Consider the following 23046-nt stretch of genomic DNA (forward strand, 5'->3'; position numbering starts at 1 on the left):
CATACATACAGAATATGGTAAAAATTAAAACAGGTATTTCGTAAAAATAGTATTATGAGAAATTTGTACATATTTCATAATAAAATAGTGTTAATTCTAAAATATTAACAAGACACTACTTCGAAATGGGTAGGTACCACTGGTACCAGGGAATTCAGAAATAATGGGAACTGAAATACATAGCGGGTGTGGAGTAACAGGTAACCGATATCGAGTGTGGTAGAATATGGGATTAACTTTAAAAAATACGCTTGTCCTTCGTTCTGACAACTGCTCTCGGTTTATGCACTGACGCTCATTCAATATTAGTGTATTTGAAGATTGCAACACACTATTGCAAGTTCATTTCGTAGGAAACTCACACATTAAAAACCCTGTGTCAAAATGTACTGTATTGAGGTATAGCCTATCGGAATTATATTTATTAATCTGTTCTGTGTATTATCTCTCATGGACACGTAAAATGCTATTCCACATTTATTGTTAATTGCTTCCACAATAAATTTATCTTTTTACGTTGTGTTGTATTTTGTCTTTTGAATTGAAATCTTATCTATTAACTTTAAAAAATGATTTATTGTACCTAGATATGTATCTAATAATTTGGTTGATGTCGGGAATAATACTATAACAACATGGCGGCGATGGAACAGCTGATTGACAAACATATTGGAAATTCAAATAAGAGATAACTTTTCTTTTACCGTCATAATAATATTGTTATGACAGGATTATTCCGAGACAATTATTATTGCTACAGATTATCTTTCAGTATCATCTATCTATGTTTACTCACAACATCTCATTCTGTTGAAATCTTGGTCCGGCGTTGTTTTCTTTTCGGAGCAGCGGGCGCCTGGCAAACTAATCTTGCTCAGTCCGCCGATTATTTATAGACATTTTGTTTTTAAATGATGGCTAACTACCACTGCATATTAATATAATATATCACGGGCACGCGCTACGGTTTCCGGCAGAATACGATATTTTTAAAGCAGTAGGCACACGGGATATCAACAGACGCAGTTAGTTTTGGCTATTTATCAGTTTTATCACTCATGCATTTTTAAAAGGCGTGCATTTTTGAAGCAAGTATTAATAGACAATTTTGAAAAGTTTTTAAATAACAACTGTCAGAATTTTAAATGAATGGTAAGTATTTATTTCAAAGTATCGGTATAAGCCCGCCAGTTTTAATGTTGAATGTAAAATATTCGTACAGCAAGAAATAATATTCAAAAATCAGTAGTAAAAATAAATAATCATTATTTAAATGACATGGGCCAATAGATAAAATCAACATCCATTATTATTTTGATAGTATGAAAAGTAAAAAACATTCAATGGGGCGTATGACATTTTAGGGCTACCATTATCGCATATAAAGTATATTAGTCTATGCATTCATGAATATCGGTAAGAACAAACTATTTATGATTACATTATTATTAAAAGAAGATCAACTAAGAAGTCGCACAAGTGCCGAAAAAAGAGCTAGATAGACATTTCACACATTAAATGTGAATAACCTCAAAGATTAAATTAATAATTGATCAAAAATATAGTTAATCTAGGTAGGTACTACAAATATTACAGAAATCATATTAATAATTTTTTTTAAACTAAGTACCTACATTTTTATTACATATTATTGTCTAATTTTATAAAAAAAATGAATCTCAGTTTGGGAACAACAATAATTGATAGTATGATATTAAATTTATCTCAATTAAAATTGTATGCTAAATTAATTAGTTAGGGTTCGTGGATTTTTTATAATTTCACATGTTTTGGACTCATCACTACAAAAAAGGTTTTTTTCGACGTCTCTTAAAATTACTAATTTAAGTACCTAAGTATATTAATTGTTTATATATGTATATTATTATTTTTACTATTAGTGTAAATGCAGAATCAGATAATAATTTAATATTGTCAATTTATTATAGTATGTAATGTAAACAAGACCATGAAATTTATTGCCAGCTCCATTGGCGAGCCAAAAGTCTGAGGACAATAAATCGTCCGATTTGTCTATGCTCTGATACTGATCAACGAACGAATAAAAAAGTCGAGCTGTCAAAAGTCAAATGTTGCGATTATCGGAATGTCTTCCGATAATCTAAAGTTTTGAGTTATTTATATGTGTAGACTTGCATAAAATAATATAACAGTAAAAACAACACAAATGTTTTCTTTTATGAATTTCATTTTCTAATGTGTGAATTAACAAATTAATCAATAAAAATGTTTAAAACAATAACATTTTTTTTTGTTCCGAATGATTGCGTATTAATAACAAATCGAATTTACTTAGTGATTGACGGACGAATTCTGGCAACTCGGAGAGTAAAATATCAAACATGTTTGAAATCCAACGAGAATTTTCAATAGCCTGGCGACACTGTTTGTTTGTTTACAAGCTAACCGTTTTTGTCCTACGCACTCCTTTCAATTTCGAATTCTTTCTTTTCTTTTACCATCCTGTTAGCGACGTGTCGTATTGTCAAATATTTTGATTGCTGAGTAAAATACTTAGATATACTATTATATATATATTCACATTGATCGATAGTGGTCGTTTTTAGTAATAGGTTGTATGTGATTGATACGTAATTGAAGGAAACGTCTTATTCTGTCTATGTTTGTTAGGTACCATTGATTATTATTGTGAATTTATGAACATAAGTAATGTATTTATTGTAAACAACTGAAATCTGTCTTATTATTTAATTCTGATATTGAAAATAATATGTAATAAACACTACACAAGTCCGAAGTATGTCTTGTTATTATTGCAAAGTTGAAAATATATATAATAGACACTACAATTGTATTTAACTCCGCAATGAAGTAGAGATTAAGGGTTTGAATCTCACAAGGTAAGGTTACATATATCTTTTAAGTGCGATTTGATCAAGAACAGCTACCTACAACTGATGGTTCGGAATGTGCAGTTAAGTTACAGCTGATAGTTAAAATGAAATAGTATCTTAAAACCACTAGAAGCTTGCTCAGGAGACTGACATTGCATCATTGAGCCATTTTATTGATACACAAATGATGCTACACTGAATGGGCGTAAGGCATGAAATAATAGAGAAATACTATTCTAATAGTACAATCTGCTCTGGAGAGCCAGATAGAAAGAACAATAATATCCTGCTAAATTTATCATAATAAGGAAGCTACTAAATAAGTTATTTCAGTAAAAGGAAAAATCTGTCCAAAATAGATTTTATTCTGACAAATTGATATTAATACTTACCATTAATTATTTAAATATTTCCCGAAAATTATTTAAATAATTCCCAATAATAATTTAAATACTTCCATTGTTATATTATAATACTTACCAATAATCATTTTTTACTTGCTGTTCATATTAAATAGTTCCCACCTTTTTAATAAAATACTTGTTTGATTTTTTATTAAAATACTTGCTATTAATGCATATATATACTTACCCAATAATTTGACGCCTTTTTAAAATATAAGAAAACGGGATTGGTTCATGCCAATTGGGGATTTTGTACGATCAGTACGTCTCCTTATTTTCATAACTGAGATAGTTGACTTTAAATGTTTAAATTTCGCTTCTTAACGTATTTTTACATTAAACACTATTAATATGAATATGTTAAACCAGTGGTCCCCAACCTTTTTATCGCCGTGGACCGGTCAACGTTTGATAATTTTACCGCGACCCGCTGAGGGGGGGACGTTAATTGTTTATATTTTAGATTGTTTTGATTTAATAATTCTAATTTAAACATGCTTTCAAAATAAAATACAGTTACACCAAAAAATGAATATAAAGTGATTTAACATTTTAACTCACTATAACGCTAAATCAATGAGAACCCCGAGCTTGTTTCTTTGCAACGAGATGGTTCCATCGGGGGGTAATAGGAGACAATGACACCCGAAGTGTGTTGCTTATGTCCAGTTTATTCCGTTGTTTTGTTTTGGTTGCTGTCATTGCAGAAAACCCCCGCGTCACACAGATAGGATGTCGGAAATGGCAATAGGAATTTCAGTGCTGTGGTGGTAATCTCTTCTTACCTTGGGGTCTTTGGCGGCCCTGTACCATTTGATCAACGGACCGGGGGTTGGGACCACTGTGTTAAACTATCCAAATTATTTATTGTATTACTTATAATAACAATTTAAAATTGTCTTTCAAGTTGATTTGTAAACTGAATATTTAGTGCAACAAGAATTAAATATTTCTGACAGGAGTTACGTTTATCAGAGGTCGTATATTATGCTGCTAAATGTAGGACACTGCCTTTTGCATTTTAATAATATACGTACCTATTATTTTATATTAGATTCAAAAATATACATGTACCTACTCGTCTACAATATTAATGTACTTCAAAGAGCTCGTTGGTTTTTATTTAACCGTTGTCCTACAATTTTATTCTTTAATGGTATCTACCTACCTACTTGGAAAGTGTTTAATCCTGCAGGAAAAAAAACTAGAGAATAATTAAGATCAATGTGCCATATTCGTTGAATTTTATTGCAGATATTAGAAAAAAGTTTTAGAGATTGCCAATGACGCGCATTGTCTATTCAAAATAAATAGCGTCATAATATATAATAATTTCAATGTGCATCTATCTTCATGTTAGACGTTCATTGTCTTCGTTCATTCAAGTAGAGTTATCAATCTCGACCAGCATTGCGAAGTCATCATCCATGCACGCGTTGATGATTTCCGATCGTATTGAATGAAGAATATTGATAACGCCGCGATGTTTGGCCGCGGTCCTCAGACAGTAGCCAGATTAGCGTTCTGTGTCCACTCGTCAGACGAGACGCGAGATTCGCGGCCTCTCTTGGCTCCGTTCCAAGCGCCGGTATTTCTGACGCAGCGTCCACTCTCCTCGCACCGGCTTCAAGTCATATTATTAATTGATAAATAAACACGAGCGTAGGAATACCTAAAGATTAAACAGCCCGCTTGGTTAAATGTGCGCGAGTTGAAGAATGTTGCCGTCTCTTTTCGTTTGGCGAAAGACCCGCGTTGAGATGTGAATATTATGCGAAAGCGGTTTGTTCAAATAATTACAGTCGCGCTCGGTTATTACGATCGCGGATATAGCGAGATCTCGGATGTAACGAGGAAACATTCGTTGACATTTTAGTTTATGATTTTCTCCATACATTTATTCACTTTTATCTTTAATAACGAGCTATTTATCGGTTATACCGAGCTAAAATGTCGATCGTTTAAAAACATTTCGTCCTAAGCAATAAAATCCGACCGGACAGGATGCCGCGGGAATCGGATTATGTTTATGACACTAGTTAAGTGTCTTAAGTACCTACCTAATTGGTGTTTTGGTCGAAAATATTGAAAAAGTATCCACGCATGTGGCTGAAATAAGTAAAAAATTCAAGGCTTCATATAAGTCAGTAGGTACAATAAACAACTTCTTTTGTAGAGTATGCCATGCTTGTCTTGGGGATTTTTACGATGTTTTTTTTATTTTCGACTTTTTGTGTTATGTGACCACTCATTTAAAAATACCTATTCTCTGATATAACGAGCTCGTTATAACGAGCAAATTCAGAAGGTCCCATCTTTCCTTGACACTAATTGATAGCGATAGTTTCTTGGGTTTCATTTCGTTTATTCCCCAGCAGGTTTATCCATATGCTCTAGTTTGTCCGCTAAGAGCAATCAATATGTCTGAAATTGAAATTAATAGAATTTTGCAGAATCAATATTAGGCTGCCCGCCCATGGCGAACCAAACGTCGCAGCCACGTTCCCCTATGTACACCGCGGAACACACAATCCACCCACCGTATTGCTCCTACAGTCGCTACGGCTGAAAGTTGGAAAATAACATGAGTATAAATGACAGGCGCGCACATAGAAAGATGGTATGGGGGGTCCATTTCGAAAAAAAACTAGGTATACTTAAGTAATATAATAATTTATTATTGATTTTTCACGGCCGCAGAATGGGGGGGGGGGGGGTTGACAAAAACTAGACGATGCCGGTGGTTTCTTGTACATTCGTCATACCCAGACTAATTATTGTTAGTTCACCGTGCTGCTCTCTCCCATGGACACTTTTTAGAAAGTCTGTAAAATCAGTCAAAGCACAGTGAAGTGCGTAGCGAGGTCATTCTTGGGTATCTGTTCCCGAGATATTCTCAGGCGTAAAAAACTAATGGTAGTTCACAACAAACGTTGGTCCTCGTGATACGCTCGATTAAGACCGAGTGTGATGTGAGGCGGGGGCGGGATGGTTTGAAGGGTCGTCGGCCTAGGCAACATGCCGCCCTTAAACAGACTTAACATACTGTCCTTTTTTATTTTTAGTTTCAAATTGTCTGCAAGTTTGTTTTAGTTTTTTAGCACCTACTTACATATCCAATTATTTATTTTTTGACTATTTTAAAATAGCATACACCGAGAATTAAAGCATTTCCACGAAAATTTGGGTGGGTTTAAGTACGCGTAGATCCGTGACGTTGACAGGTTCGGAGGCACCCTCATGGAACGTTTGTCTGTATGATAAACCGCCATAACAATATGACGTATTATATTCCAGCGAGTTATGTTGTCAGGATTTTTTGTTTTTTTTTTTAAATTTATACTTTCTAATGCAGCGAACGCGTCGTCTACTTCATGGAAAACCGCCCTTTATTATGTATCGCTCCTATGCAGCGCATGACCTGCTACCACCACGGGACGTCACTGACTTGACAACATTTGCAAGCTACCGGATAAACTTTACCTCATCTGCGGTCATGGCGATATCCTGTTACTCATGTTCACAGTCCACGGCCGGCCGCACACCAGATGTGTGTGCCCCCATCTTGTGATGATGCGAAAACAAACGACTTTGAGATAATAAAAAAATAGTCTCATTTGACACAGTTTCCGTTCATTCCAAGAAGAGTAAGGTCTTTTGCTAGATATGCGTCATCTTAACTTATTGGATTGAGTTAATATTATTATTATCCGCTAATATTAATATATTTGGTTACTAACTGTGCGAGATGAAAGTCATTATGAGCATTGATTAATATATTATAAACTGGTGATAGCCCGCAATTTTATCCACAGTAAAAATGGTAATTTAAAAAAATACGATTATACAAAATGAAGATAAAAGATTCAGTTTTTTTCAGATCAACATGACAGACAACAGATCTAGATTCTAGGCACACGCTCTCTACATATTCTTTTCATTTCATGAATCCAGTCAGCCCTTTTAGAAACGTACGTCAGTATGTACTTTTTTTTTTGTTCTAGTAGTTACCTCGCATTTACTAACGAGATTTCTTTTAGGACATTGGCACGCAAACTACTCTACTTGATGCTAAGTCACGGGAAATTTGCATATTGAACCACCTTGCAAAAACCTTGGAAAATTCAGCCGACTGACAAGCTCGAGTGAATCAGCATATCGGTGCGCCTTTTTCTACCCGCACCTCACATAACCATTCCATCGCTGCTATTTGACCACTTTAACTATTTGTTGCAAGCCGATTTTTCGAAAAGTTATTTAAGTTTTTCAAGATTGAGATTGAGAGAAAGAAACTGTACCAAATTGGAATCAACAATGAAGCCGTGGAAGTCAGCATTGGTCTAGCAGTTTTTGATTTAGAAACGGACACATTTAAAAAAAATGGTATAGGTATATTTTGTGTTTATGGCATCATGTAAGTGTGAATAATCAATACGTTGGTGAAAATGGAAATAAGTAGGTATTTAGAAATCGCAGACAAGACTACTATTTTATGATAATTACAACGTTTTTCTTAGCTCGTATTCTTATTTGTCCGGTGGTTCTTTGTCCGGTACAAATCTTGCAATCGATTTTCCCGACTAGCTAGACATTTGAATTTTTTAGAATATATCAGAACACGATGCCAATGCATTTTTTGAATACTTTTAGCCATCTTTAAGTAGAATTGAATTCATTTTCAGTTAATTCTGTTTTGTATGAAAAGTTATTTCGACACCATTCTGGGGTCCTAGCAACAAAATTATTAATATAGGTATACGTGCGTTACTATGGAAATCAATATGACATTTCAGTATTATTTCTATCAAGTACAAACTTTTTTGATCGTTTAAGCTAGTCAAGTCAAGTTTATATGATTCAACAGACAATTTAAAAACGTTGTAGGTAAGTATATAAAAAGTTCTTTTTATCTTGTAATTATTTATTTTCATATTATATTCATTGTGTATTGCGTTACCAGCGTTACTGTATGAGATTTATACAAAATTTATATGTACAACTTGTGCTGGGTATGTGTATCACTAATTCATATTACCTCCATTTTAATTTGATTTTTTTAAATATTGAAACCAATTCTCCCGGTTCTAACTTATCCCTATCTGACCGTACGTACACATTTAATACTTTGAAATCCATTATATTGATATTTATCGATATTATTATACTATATAAGTACCTATATAATATACATTTCTTCTTGGCAAGCAACGACATTGTAAAAACCTTCTTATTTGTTGGTCGATTCTAATTATATAAAGAATGAAGCTAAAGAAGGTTACTAAGGCCGGCCAATGACTTAATCATATGCTAGTCAATCATTCGTATACAAAGTAATAGGTAGCTAGCTACCCAAAGCTTTTTCATATTATATTCAATCCGTAATAGCAAAGTCTCTGTCATGTAATATATTTAACATAACCTTTGTTCAGTTTCATTCAGATATTGGTTTCTTGGAACCAGGAGACTGATGTGTTGGAGATCTTCTCTTTTTGGCGTCGTAAAACACCGCGATAAATTACTCACTTTTTAACGACCTTGTTGCGATTTATTTTTCCTAGATCTTTCTTAGTTTTTTAGTGACTATAAAAATAAACACTCAACAATCTTATCCGGGGAGACTTTATTTTATGGAATACTTTTCTCGTTATTGTAATTTAAAATTGATTTGATTCAATTTATGAGATTTTTTAAAACCAAGGACGTAGTTTTCAGTGTTTTCACTATAAAAAAGTGACGCATAAATACGATGATTCAATAAATAATATTGTTTCAATAGTTCGTATATTATAAATCATCATCATTAATCGGCGTCGAAACACTGCTGAATGTAGGCATGCCCATAGATCCCATCCACACTTTTTATCCTTACTTATTCTCTTACTTAGCCACTTGCTTAGCTCTGAAACCTCTATCTACGTGCCTGCCAAACTGAGCCGCGAAAGAATGAAAATTTTACATTTACAGCAAATAGCCGACAATTTATTTGGTACTGTGGTTTAGCTTAATTATTTCCCAGGCCTAGACGATTTCACGAACAAAATTGAGAAGTACAACCTCTCTGATCACTTGATTATCAAATATACGAATGCATCATCAATCCTTTCGCAAAATACGACGGTAGACATTTGACATTAACAGCGGAAGAAAATTACATATTCATTATCCTGGATTAGCTAGTTACTACAGCCATTAAATCTCTTTTGCCGTTTGGATGATTGTATGTAATTTGAAAAATTTATTATTAGGTTTCTCAGCTCTCGTGGAAAGAAAATTTTAAAATACAGGTAGTACGATCACACATTGAAGATGAGGACATGCGCCATGTTTGTTTATCTAATTTAGAGTCGCCTTTTGACATAAATCTTTCTCAAAATCAATTGCATATTTGCCCCTTCCCCAGTTCGCCGTTAGGTAAAAAAGTTAGTTAGACGCTGCCTATCATATCGCACAGGTAGATACTTTTGTCTGCTTCCTTATTCAATGTTTTTTCTGTCATTATGTAGGTAGGTAGTCCTTTTGCGTTATGCCCAACATGTATGTCTCTTTCCACGACACGTTGCGCTACACTTTTCCTACCTACAGTAAGGGTTAATGTTTTACATGCATATGTTAGAACTGAAAACACACGTTGGTTTAACTTAACACAACGCTATAACTTTACAGACCGTTAATTCCCATAGTTTGGAAGCACGAAATGACAGTTTTTAATTTTACAAGTATTATTTGTGATTTCTTATGATTTCTTCTTCTTTTTTCCAGTCACATGACGTGCACAACGACCTGGGAGGACCCTCGGAAAGCTCGACAAGCGGAACTGCTCGCAGCACAACCCTCACCGCCAGCACAACCAGCTCAGACTCCCACAGCAGGTAAATACGAGTAACATTACTATGTATATCACTTGATTTATTAAAACCGAATACGATCGCGATCGACTAAAAATTGCTCTGTTATCGACGTGTTAGCCATACCCATCCATACCTGACAGTGGCATATAACGTAATTCGTTCATTTTGTGTAAGATGATAATATGCTCCATTATGACAGCTGCCAATAGCGTTTCTTCATTCTGCTACTATTTAGTGGTATCGCTAGTTTCTAAAACAGTCTAAACGGTCGATTTAGACCGCCTAATGTTAAGCGGCAGTTGACTATGACTATGCATCTAGAACTAACCCCACGATGGCCGAGCGGGTAATGTATCAAAAATATGTCTTGTTGATTTTCAACGTATGTTTGGTCCCAGAGAATAATAATTGACCTAATAGGTTGAGCAAGTGGCTCACATCCATTTCTCGTAAAATCAAAAATCTGTTAATACAACCTACACTCTGTGGAGACCCGTATGATCTTATGTACGTTATGTGTATGGTACCGATTTCTATATTCTTCTTAATTTTTTTGACCATATCCGCTCCTCAGTTGGAGCATATTACCGTCTTCAAGAATCCCTGTCACGTGCCCGTTTTCTTCCATCTTCCTAATGCCGGGTACACACTGGCAACATGTCGCGCGATAACCTCGTTAAATTTTACGATAATTATCATAATTGCTTAACAAATATTACGATAATTATCATACTTATCGTAAAATTTAACGAGGTTGTCGCGCGACATGTTGCCAGTGTGGACCCGGCATAAGGCTTGCCAGTATCCCGTAGGTTTGCCATATATTCTATGTGGATGGTATTGACAGGATGTTGGTCAATTCGATAGGCTTGAAGAACGGGCACGGCAGGTTGAAATTTTCATGATCCGTAGCACGTAGCCGAGCCATATTCAAAGTCGCTTCTTCGCTCACCACCGCACACCTAGTATCCGCCGCAAGCATACTGTTCCTGGTCCGTCCACACACGGGTCCAATTGACCACGCCCACTTGATATCAACCAGGGCCAACTTAACTTCCGAGGCATTTGAAAAAATTGCTGCGTTATAATTGGAGGACGGAATAATTCCGATACTTCATTTGATTCACCATTTTCAACCCCTGACTCCTCCGTTTCGGCAGAGTTTCAGTACACGGATACAGAGGACACTTCTTCATGTCACTAAGGATAAACGGGAACAGAGCAAGTCAAGATTCTTCTTTTATTTTCTAGACTTTTTCTTCAACCATCAATGTGCATAGTTTCTACATCAGTCCCGCGCAGTTTCGTTTCGGGACAAGGTAGTATGGGACTAAAAACTTTTAATTCTGATTCGTTTATAGCGTCATGGAAGGCGCCCGTGAAAATCACGGCTGTATATCGATACCATATTACAATAGGGAAACAACTCAAAAATTCTTGTTCCAAGATAATGGCGTTTGAATTTTTTTTACAGAACTTCTCATTTTAATTTTGAAGTCTTGATTTTGAGAAAAATGTGTTTTTTTTTGTATTTAGTTTAGTGGAATTCGGCAATGCACAATGACGTTTTACAATTTAATAATGAATAATACCCAGACATTCCAGAATATACCTAACTGAATTAATGATTCATTTCAGAAAGGGTTTTTCGTTTTAATGACACGTGGAAGACATTTTTGATTTTTTTTAATTGTAAAGAAAAGAGCTTTCCACATCAAATGGCATTATTGACTTAAACCTTGAAATTTTGAGTTGTTTCCTTATTTAAATGGGGTATCGATATGCATGACTGGTGGAGATGGTGTAACTCATATCATGTTTCTCCGAGGTTTTGTATGTGGCATGATTCGCTACCGTAAAGCAGCACCAGCAACCGTCGAATAGATAATTGTTTCCTATTGAACATTCCATCTAGTAACTAGATTCTAGTTACTTAATTTCTCAAACGAAATTATTAACTTCTAACCAAAACAATCTTGACAGAAGAATAAATAAATCTCTAGAGATCGGAAAATCGTCTAGGCGTTGATTGTAATCTCCACAAATTATAATAAAAAATGGATACGACATTGCTAGGAAATGAAGCCATAAACAATAACGCTGGTAACCTAACTAGGGAAGACCTAACGTATGTTTTATACGTTTATGATTATTCTGAAGTAATGGAAAACGAGGGACGGATGGACTGCGACACGTGAAACTTCTTTATGACACGCCATATAGCGTTTATCAGCGCAGTTGTTCAGGTGTACTTTTATTCAGTATTGTATGTCATAGCAACTGTCCCTATGATACAATATTGCCTATATTTCTCTCAAGTAGATAGTCCATCATATTTTTCTTTTTGAGATAAATTTAATGTCTGTTTTTATACGCAAAATACGCTGTTTGGCATTATTTAGTTCAGCGACACTCAACCTGCGGCCCGCGGGCCACATGCGGCTCTTTAAGCTTTTATGTGCGGCCCGAAACACATTTAATATCAGGAATTTCGTATATCTTGAGATTCGTTTCGACTTTGACGCACAGATAGTGACACCCGAAGAGGATTGTCATTATGGTCCACATCAGATCTGGTATAAGAGTGTTGCTATTGCACACGATTAATTTAAAAAACACGCATAATTTTTTAAATCTCAAAAATGTTTTGTAAAATTGGGGGAGTTTCATGATTTTTTTCGTCACACGTTACTTTACAAATATATGTATTTGGCCCGAAGAAAAAAAAGGTTGAGTATCATTGATTTAGTTGAAATCTGATTTATCTCATTAATTAGATCAGCGCACATATTCTATACACAAGGCTGCTATAGGCCGCTATCGGCAGCTATCGTGGGTAGTTTTTCATTTTTTATCGAAGTATTAGCACTTATTAATTGTTATCTACAATGAGTGCTATGTTTCAACAGCACCTCTTTTGGCTGTGATAAATTTTAGAGAGAGATAGACAATTTTGACTGTTTAGACGGCTAACTTATTGTAATTGTTACAATAAGTGCTAATATTTCGATACAAAAAATGAAAGATTACCTTCGATAGCTGTCGATAGCGGCCTATAGCCTTGTGTATAGAATAGATGCGCCGGCATGAAAATATAAAAAGCATGTAGTGTGCATTCCGTTATAATATAATATGATTTCTCTTCGATTCGTTTTTAAATTAACTTACGTGATCTCGTCGTATTACTTGATTCGAATTGCATCACTCACGACTTGCCGCATGAGTGATAGAAAGATAAGATGTAAATTCTCGCGCGTTTAACTGAGACGTAGTTCTTCTTGCCGCCGCGCAGTGGACTATGCACGGTAGGAGAATAAATTGACAATGAGTGCAGTGAGTGTCTTAAAAAGGCCAATACTAATTTTCATGACATATAATAAATTAAGTATTTCTTTATGATAGTGAAATACAAGTTTGTTTAATTTGTAACGCCTTAATATCCTAAGCAAAATATAATACATTTGTTCATGTTTAATGATAATTGGAGGGGGATAGATCACTGTAAGTTTTGATACTGGATGATCACAGCCTACACTTGAAATTGAACGTGTCTGAATTATATTATATTCACTTTTATATTATTCAGAACATTGAAAATGATAGCACGCGTTTGAAGAGAAAAAATACCTATAATAATAATAATAAATGACAAGATTGCATTGTAAAATAGCAGGCAAATACTCTTCAAGAATAAGCATTACGTTTAATTTAAATATATTATAATTGTAATAGGTCGGTCCTTAGACTTAATGTATCACATGTAATATTATCGCACTAACCTCATCAGGTGGCGGGGAATCCCGCGCCGCGAACCTCTAATTTTGATCGATTTACAATGCTTGAGACCACCGTAGCGAGAGAATGCCTCATCTGATCGAAGCAATTTGGTGGCAATTGGTGCGTAAATGACCAAATTAATTAATACATTAACAAACACTTTCATTTCTACCCACAAAAAATGACTGCACCAAATGAGAAACAAAACCTTGATAAAGCTAGTAGTAGTAATTCTGGCAGGCAGTTTCAAAATGGGTGAATAGAAATGTACCTATACCGTAATTGAAAAAAAGTGATCAAGCCATGTATGTGCTATGTTGTGAGTGGTATCTAAGTAATGGAACGAATAGTATGGAACATCATCATTTTTTTAATAGACTTTTTAAAAAATGTTTTTCCCCCATAACTGCTTCGCACTGTTATGTCCTTCCGATGAGTACTCTAAGGAAACGGGATTTGGGCTGGCAGGTATCCTGTACGGGTTGGTGGTATTAACCTTCCTTAAGTTTCTTACCAGAAATGGGACACTGTGAAATCCTTGATGTAATACTCACAGTTTGTACGCTTAGAGACCGTAAGTCTTTTGTGAAGATAATCTTGTCAGGCTAGTTACCTTCGTGGGCGAATTTAGCCTTTGCAATGTGATGGCGTGAATACGGGAAACAGATAAGATTTTCGTAGAGTAAAATATTACTGTTTATTTCAACAGACAGTTGAAAAATAATATTCGGGAAATGTTGGCACCCGTAAGTACATTAAAAGGTTCGCAAACCCTGATGTAGAACAATGGTTCAATAATCACCTCAATATTTCAATAGTGTAAGACATTTATTTTCCTCATTTTTATTAAAATGCCCGGGAAATACAATGTTCAGCCGCACACCGCGGGAAAACGACGACCGGCCGTAAAACAATCTTTAACGTCACCATATTTCACATTTTTATTTCATCGCGAGTGTATCGTGATTCTGGAATAAAGAGAGATATCCGAGCTGGCATCAGATGTCGTGACTAGATGCCATGACACAGAATGTGTTCGCTTGTAACAAACACATTGTGCCCAAAATTGACATAATTTATAAACGTAACACAAATTTTCCCATAGGATCGCTTTCCACTCCGCACCTGTTATGTCATTTAGTTATCGTCTATTAGCTAACAAACGAAATTATTTAATATTTTTATAACACAGACTAAGTTGGATTTAGTGCTTAATTTTATTCGTGTGTATCTATAGTTTAAGGTGTGCATGCATTTGTACATTTTTTAATCATCAAATGGTCATATTATCGAGGCTGATACATAAACCAAAGGGCTTGTAAGATATGACAGTTAACTAAATTTACATAATGGTTTAAGGAGGAGTGTAGAGGGAGGAATCAAAGAATTTGGACTTTGAATATAGTGTGCATGACTCCCACACCTTGAAGCGGGCCCCCCAACCCATCGATAGGTTTAAAGGCAGAGGGACGCTCTTCAGAATCGTTTTTTTAAATACTGTTTCAGGTAAAATGAAGGGTTTTTTCATAGTTTTTTTTGTATTGTTATCGAATATCGACACATTCGACACATAATAATCAAAAATTGCGTTACAAAATTAGATGTTTTAAAATATAAATTCCCATTAGAGCAAATTTGTGATGTGTGTTTATCTCATTTATCAAGTCGACCCGCCACGACGGGCCTTCCAAGAGCCCGGGCCCCCAGGCTAGAGTCCTGTCAGTCCCCGCCTTGTGGGGGTCATGATAATGAGCCTAATACGTTATTTCTGTTATGACGTTTGAAAATATTTAGCAAGCGCGTGGAGCATGGTTAAGTTAGTAAACTCCACAAATATGAACATTGCTCAGTTGCCATCCAGATATTCTTATTCACACAATATGGTGGCCATATGTTCACTGTTTCGCGGTATCCAAGAGGTACAAAACGTAGGCCGCTGGATCGATGAAATGATAAAGTTCTGCGGAAGTAGGTATGTCGTCGCTGTAGGATTGGTTTGTCGAATAGACCAAATTTAAAATGTTCAGGAAACAAAAAAACAAATTTCATTATCCTATATTTAAATACATGGAGGTATTTAAATTGTTGTTTTTACAGCATATGAATGCTGTATTCATTACAAAGTAAATTAAAAAAACGATGGTACTGGTCCATTTAGATACAAAAAATCATTCTGCATTAAAAGGTCGATTTCGACAAAACGGATATTCGACAAACTAATCCGATAGCGACTACGTGGCAACGCAACGCACAGGACCGAGAGAAGTGGAAGCAGCTTGAAGAGGCCTTTATCCAGCAGTGGATAGATTCGGGCTGATAATGATGAACAACACTGATTAGGTATTTACTCGAGTGCAGTAATCTGTTATAAACGGTTTCACACACATTTTATAGGATTTTTCAACTAAACACTGATGCCGAAGACGTATAGTGTATTGATGAAGGGTTTTCTTCAGTGTCACTGATCCGAATCACTTAATAATATTGAAGAGTTTTGAATCATGATATTTCTATTTGCGAAATAGATAGGTAGGTAATTTTTACAGTCGTTCTTGCAATCATGCTGTAATATCCAACACATTGGCACTTGATTGGTATTGTAAGCTGCATCCGGGTCATTCGAGTTTCGTCACAGAGTATGAGTGTATTTTTTCTACTCTAATAATTTCACGGTAGAATCTTATTGAAATGGTAGGATAATGGCTGCATATTTTGACCTATGAGTTTTCTTAGAAAAAAATAATATATTATTTATAATATGTACCTACGTACGTATCTTCGATTTAGAAGATTTCGATCTTAATTCCACTAATCAATTAAAATTAAACGGAACATACGAAATTCAGAATCTTGAGAGAAAATATATATTTTTTTAACCATGTCCGATCCTAATAGGATCATATGGGCCACCACAGTGTGGAGGTTTGTATTAACAGATTTTTGTTTTTACGAGAAATGGATGTGAGCCACTTGCCCAACCTAATAGATTCATACTTTGACTTATACACAAATTGAAAAACAATATGTGTAATTGCCAGACCCAGCATTCTAACCTGGGACACACGACACTAGGCCAACGCAGCCGCGAGGCCACCGTGGGTGTAAATAAAATAAAAATAATTACATATTAAAAATGCTTGATTGATTTTCGAATGCGTGAAGTATGGATGGTAACCAAGGCCATCTAGGCCGCGGCACTGAATTGCGAGTTACGATGCTAGTGCTGATTATTGATTAGTGGTTATCTTCAAATGCAATGCGATAATCTGTTCATATCCGAAGTTAAGTACATACTAACTAGCACTACTAAGGGAATTCGCAATTTCATCTAGCTTTCTTAATTAGTCATTGATCAATCACTGCCATCCAATACTGTCCCCACTTTCTTTCTCAACATTAATTGATTCTAGACCTGACCTTAAAAGGGCGGTGACAATACCGTATATTCAGCGGTATTATATTATGGAAAGGAAAGAAAGAGGTATAGAGAAAGGTAAGTTATTGTTTGGTGACTAATGACCGCGCGTCTTAAGCGTCGGCCAGCGTCGTGGGTCCCAGGTTTGAATCCTGGGTCTGGCAAAAGTACACATATTGTTTTTCAATTTGTGTATGAGTCATAGTGTGGACCTAATAGGTTGAACAAGTGGCTGACATCTATCTCTCGTGAAAACAAATTCTGTTTATACAAACCTCCACTCTGTGGAGGCCCATATGTTCCTATTAGGATCAGACATGGTCGAAAGAAGAAAGAAGAAAAGACATGTAAATTGTGCGTATTAAATTTCGCCGTAACACAGTTCACCGTGAGCTGTCTTACCGTAAAGAGATGTCTGTATAGCGTTGAGATAAAAAAATAACATGTTCGTGTAGCATTACATACAGTAATGCAGAATGCTCCAAATTTATTAGATTCAATTAAAACATTAATTTGATGGGTACGACTCGATACTTACGAGCCCCTACCAGCATTTTATATAAATATGCATATATACATACGATATGATTGTATTTCTAATTTCCGTCTTTCCATTGTATTCCGGTGGGGTTTATTACATATTTTATTTAGACATGTTTTATTTCAATATTAGATGGCAATTCATTTCCGATACAACAGCTTACGATGAATCGTGATACGCCAAAATACGTACTTTGTTTCTAATGATTATTAGCCAGTCATTTTATTAAACATACTATTTAACTGTGTGTGGCTGTAAATTCAAATCAGCCTCACTTCCATCGGGATTGGCGACAGGGTTGCCCCCCCGGGTATAGAGTGTTGTAGACATTGATTGTTAATGGTTTTGTGATGACATCTTAATATCGACACGATTTTGACAATAGTGCAAAGAATAGTTCATGATGTGTCTACAGTCTAACCCGTTTCTGTTAGTGATTGTTCTTCGGTCGTGCTCGTTGTGACCTTGTCTAAATGTCAACCTTACAGAATTATATTCGTGTCTGTTTACGTTTGTTCGGCCTATTGTTTTAGGCATTCTAATACAGGCACGGCATTAAGTAATTTAATTTATAATCATCAGGATACAAGTTATTGTAGGTTAGGTTTGGTATTGCAATTCAGTACATTTCTGAGAACTGTACTGAGTGTACAAATCACTTTTGCAATGACTAGGTAGATACATTGAAACCGGAACTGAATTAATAGTTAATTACCAGAAGTCTTATAATTTAAAATATTATATATGAACAGCTTCGGATGACGATATTTATTTCATTTATATCGAGGCCTTCTGTAAGCTAATTAGTAGAGTCGAGAGTTGTATACGAAAAGTAACACTATTTTTTTTATTCAACGAATAATTATTCATAAGATTTAATAATGTTTCTTTATCAGGATTTGGAACCTTAAATCTTACCCATTATTAAACATCATGAAAAAATGACGCCGGACAGGACTCGAACCTGCATCCATCGGATTCTGGCCAATGTGCTTTAATAATTTAACCACTTGCGCCCTACCAAATTACGACGAAATTAATTAATAATCATGTAACTGATTTTTTTGTAATGGACATGTTTCTGAGGTGTTATAAAATTAGTATTACATAATTACGATTGACATCCGACTTTCTTTTTTTGGTGGTTCTAACCAATTCTATTTTTGTAAGTATTTGAACTATACTTAAAATCATTTTTTGACCATGTCCGATCTTAAGAAAGTCAATATGGGCCTCCGCTGAATGGATGTTTGTATCATTAGATTTTTTAATACGAGAAATGTATGTTAAGTACTCTGACGCCAAAAACACATTGAAAAACAGTATGTGTACTTATCTGCCGGACCCAGGATTCGAACCTGGGATCCATGGCATTATATAAACACTCTCACAAGACCCGAAAGACCTCCAAGGTAGAATGCAAGAACTCGCGGATGTCAGTCAGGTCGGTCTAAAGATAAATGTCTCAAAGACAAAAGTGATGAGGAACTGTTTTTCGGACCCTGCGATTATCTGTATTTCTGGCACCCAACTCGAGCAAGTCAGCAGCTACGTCTATCTCGGACAGCAGGTGTCCATAGACGGAAGCATGCACGATGAAATTGCTCGAAGAATAAAGCTGGGTTCGAGAGTGACCTACCATTATGTCTTAAGCGTAGGGTGTTCAACCATTGTGTGCTACCCGTGCTCACGCATGGCTGCGAGACGTGGACCCTCAACACGAGAGATGTCCAAAGGCTAAGAGTCACACCGCGAGGCATGGAGAGGTGCATGTTGGGCATCACACGAAAGGACCGTAAGAGAAACGTATGGGTTAGGAAGCAGACAAGAGTACGCGATGTAATAGACGTTGCCAAACAGCTGAAATGGAGATGGGCGGGGCACATTGCTCGCCGAAAGGACGGCCGCTGGACAAATGCCGTCATGCAATGGTACCCAAGGGGTACGAAACGGCCACAGGGTCGCCCTAAAAGTGTTAGCGAACGACACAGGACCGAGAGAGTTGGAGAAAGCTTGGGGAGGCCTTCATCCAGCAGTGGATTGACCCCGGCTGATGATGATATAAATATATAAACCAACGCGTTAGCCGCCCGGCCGTTGTGGGCATATTACATACATAATATTAGAGTCAAAACCTTAACGACATGCGATTTTTTTCTTCTAGTCTATAGGTGTCCAACCCTTGGATTTCGCTGAGCTACATTGGGTGAACAGGAATACAATAATGTCGTTGGACAGTTTTTTCACGAAAAAGGCCGTTTTTTGTTTTTTTTTTAATAAAGCCAAATACTTACTACTTATTTATATCGTACATACACACAGTACGCGGACCAAAATTATAGTAAAGATTATGTTTGGCACGATTGCAATTTGCAATGCAAAAGCAGGGCCGAGTGTTGATTACCCATAACAGCTTTGTATAATATAATTTTTAATTATCGTGACAGTAATGGTCGACTTTTTAACAAAATTAATAATTTGGACTGCTTCATATAGCGTTTTAAGTGCGATTTATATGTTGTTAAGTTAGTCATCTTCAATCTCTCTTGTCAAAATTATATTTTACAAAAACCAGCATCCCTCTAGGAACCTTAGGAACCTTTGATTAATTTCAATTTGAGAAACCCCATTTGGGAAACGCTCTAATAGATTATCCCTCTTGGAACCTTTGATTACTGTCCGACAACGAGATCTCGTCGGAAGTCGCTGTAGTCGCATGAACATCCCTGTCATGGCGGCATCGCGTGTTTAAATGATGTATCGGCTCTCTTCTTAGGTGCGACTTCTTTTCTTCTTCGCAATAAACAAAAGTTTAATATTTTTCCCGATCGTTTTAGATATATTTTTATTATAAAAGCATCAAATTACATAAATTTATAGACCACGGAGCGTAAAATGAAATGATTAATTTAGTGGCGTTCCTCATTTGAAAAGGGAAGTGCGATTAACTAAACAGGAGGGGTTTGTTAGTTCACAGTTTTAACACGTGGACAAGAAGTTCTTGTTCGACAGTAATTTAAATTTGAGAAACCTCATTTGGGAAACGCTTTAATAGACTAATATTTTTTTATAAATCTATCTGAAATGCAGAGTTATCTTTCATATTTGTCTTAAATAATGCTTTTGTGGTTGGCTTCTGTAAAATTATACTCGTCCTAGAAAGAATATTAAATGGGTCTCGAAAAAACATTAGTGTTGTACCTACTTATTTGGTTCTTCTGTCTCAAAAATCCATTGTAATTAAATGCTAAATAATTATGTGATAACATGTTAAAGGGGATTTCAATTATTAGTAGTTTCAATAATTATTGTTTTGTCTTTTACATTCGCAGCTACAAAAGGCAGTCCGGGCGGCGGCGGGGGCGGAGGTGTCACGGGTGCAGGCACGGGGGCCACAGGGGCTGTCGCCAACGACCCTTTGGGCCCCCTTCCCGACGGATGGGAACAGGCTGCGACGCCAGAGGGCGAAATATACTTCATCAATCACGCGGTGCGCACCACATCTTGGTTCGACCCCAGAATACGTGAGTTTATTATCTATCAGTAGCTTATTTGATAATTTTAATTAGGTATGTATCCATAAGATTCATCATAAGACAGTGTAATCAAAGGATATTCTATAAATTAGATTTCTTCAAATAGACGTTATTGTCGTAATACATAACCATAGAGAAGGATTAATTTATTAAACTGTATACACAGTATACATACAGTATAATAAAATGAAGCGTTTTTTTTTTTAATAAATACAAGTAACTTTACAACCTTAATTCAAATAGATTAAAAAAATATATATAACTGACAACATAAATAATGGGGGTTGTACTGACGCATTGTTTGTTGCACGTACTTCTTCCAGGACGGGTAGTGTAGATAAAATTTGTTGGATTGTGTTTTCTGACTTTTGAATTTCACGTGCGATGTTTATGTACGACTGATTAAAACCGTAGAGTCAGATGCTGCCCGTAATTAGTCGCTCACCATCTTCTACGCGTATTCTACGGCATGGCTAAAAAAAGCTATGTTTTCATCCAGCGGACACCATTCGTGAACGCTTTTAAAACGAGCGAATCAGAGCGTTCCCGTGAACACACCCGTTAGAGAAGAAAGTTTGTTCGTGACTCGACTGACAATAATCAATCAGAACGAGACATGCAATATTGTAATTGGCGCGAAAAACACGTTCGTATTGTGACTCATTTCCCATTGAATCACAGATTGTCCAGGCGCCTAAATAGTGGTCATGGGAAATTAGTAACCTTAATTTGAACATAAGTTTTCGCGTCAATTACATTTCATGTCTCGTTCTTACTGATTAAGTCATTCGAGTCATGTATAAGAAAAAAACTTATCGAATGTATTCGGAGAACTTGCTTCTGTTTTCACACATCGTTCGTTTACGAAGTACCATATGACTCGCTACTATCTTCAGAGCGTCCACAATAGACGTTGGTTGAATGGAAATGTAGTTTTTAGCCATGGAAGCTGTGTACGGCTGTTTCACGGGCAACCTTTAAGTCAGTCATACATGAACGACGCATGTCTACTAAAAGGGACTAAAACATAATCGACACTTCCAGTTACGTAACAGTTCGCTACTTCTTTTCGCGCCATATCCGTTAAAACCGATATACTATAAACTATAAGATATGGAGTGCTGGGCTCAATTCAGTCATTTTTCACAGAAGTCCACAACATTCACAACTATTTAGTTCAGTCACTTGTATGGCGGCAAGGTATCGGTGACATCATAGAGATATTTAAACAAAACCACAGTTTCAAACACAAACGCACATTATCAAGACACCATTCGAGACGCACATGTAGCTTGGTGAATGAGAGAGTCCCTTAGGGAAGGCATAATGATCAGAATTCTGTAGTTATCTGCTCCATGCAAGACAGATTACAGTAGTAGATAAGAGGAAGTGGAGATTATTTTTTTACGATATTCTGTTCATTAGGAATCCACAACACATTGCTTGGGCAATTATTAGCTTAAAAAATATTATTTATTGCCTTGACTTCTTTGAAACGCGTCCTCATGATATTTTTTTTAGTGCATTGACATAAATTTTCGTAAAAATAACTCTTTCACTGTTATTTTGATAATTCGGAGGTCACAATAAATCATATTCTTCATTCTTGATTCCGCCCCAAGAATAATAAATCTGGCACTGGAATATTT

General features: G+C 35.9%; 1 protein-coding gene across 1 annotated transcript in view; it reads left to right on the top strand.

Annotated features, from left to right (window-relative positions):
* The window catches only part of yki (Transcriptional coactivator yki), a 178878-nt gene that overhangs the window by 141651 nt on the left and 14181 nt on the right, over positions 1–23046 (top strand). The window contains exons 2-3 of the mRNA XM_085947716.1: positions 10040–10149; positions 21194–21385. Coding sequence (XP_085803842.1) covers positions 10040–10149; positions 21194–21385 — 302 coding nt within the window. The remainder of the gene's footprint in view (positions 1–10039; positions 10150–21193; positions 21386–23046) is intronic.

This window comes from Rhyacophila brunnea, unplaced genomic scaffold, assembly GCF_057557595.1.
Source record: "Rhyacophila brunnea isolate RB1 unplaced genomic scaffold, BYU_Rbru_1.0 scaffold_2, whole genome shotgun sequence".
Lineage (NCBI taxonomy): Eukaryota > Metazoa > Arthropoda > Insecta > Trichoptera > Rhyacophilidae > Rhyacophila > Rhyacophila brunnea.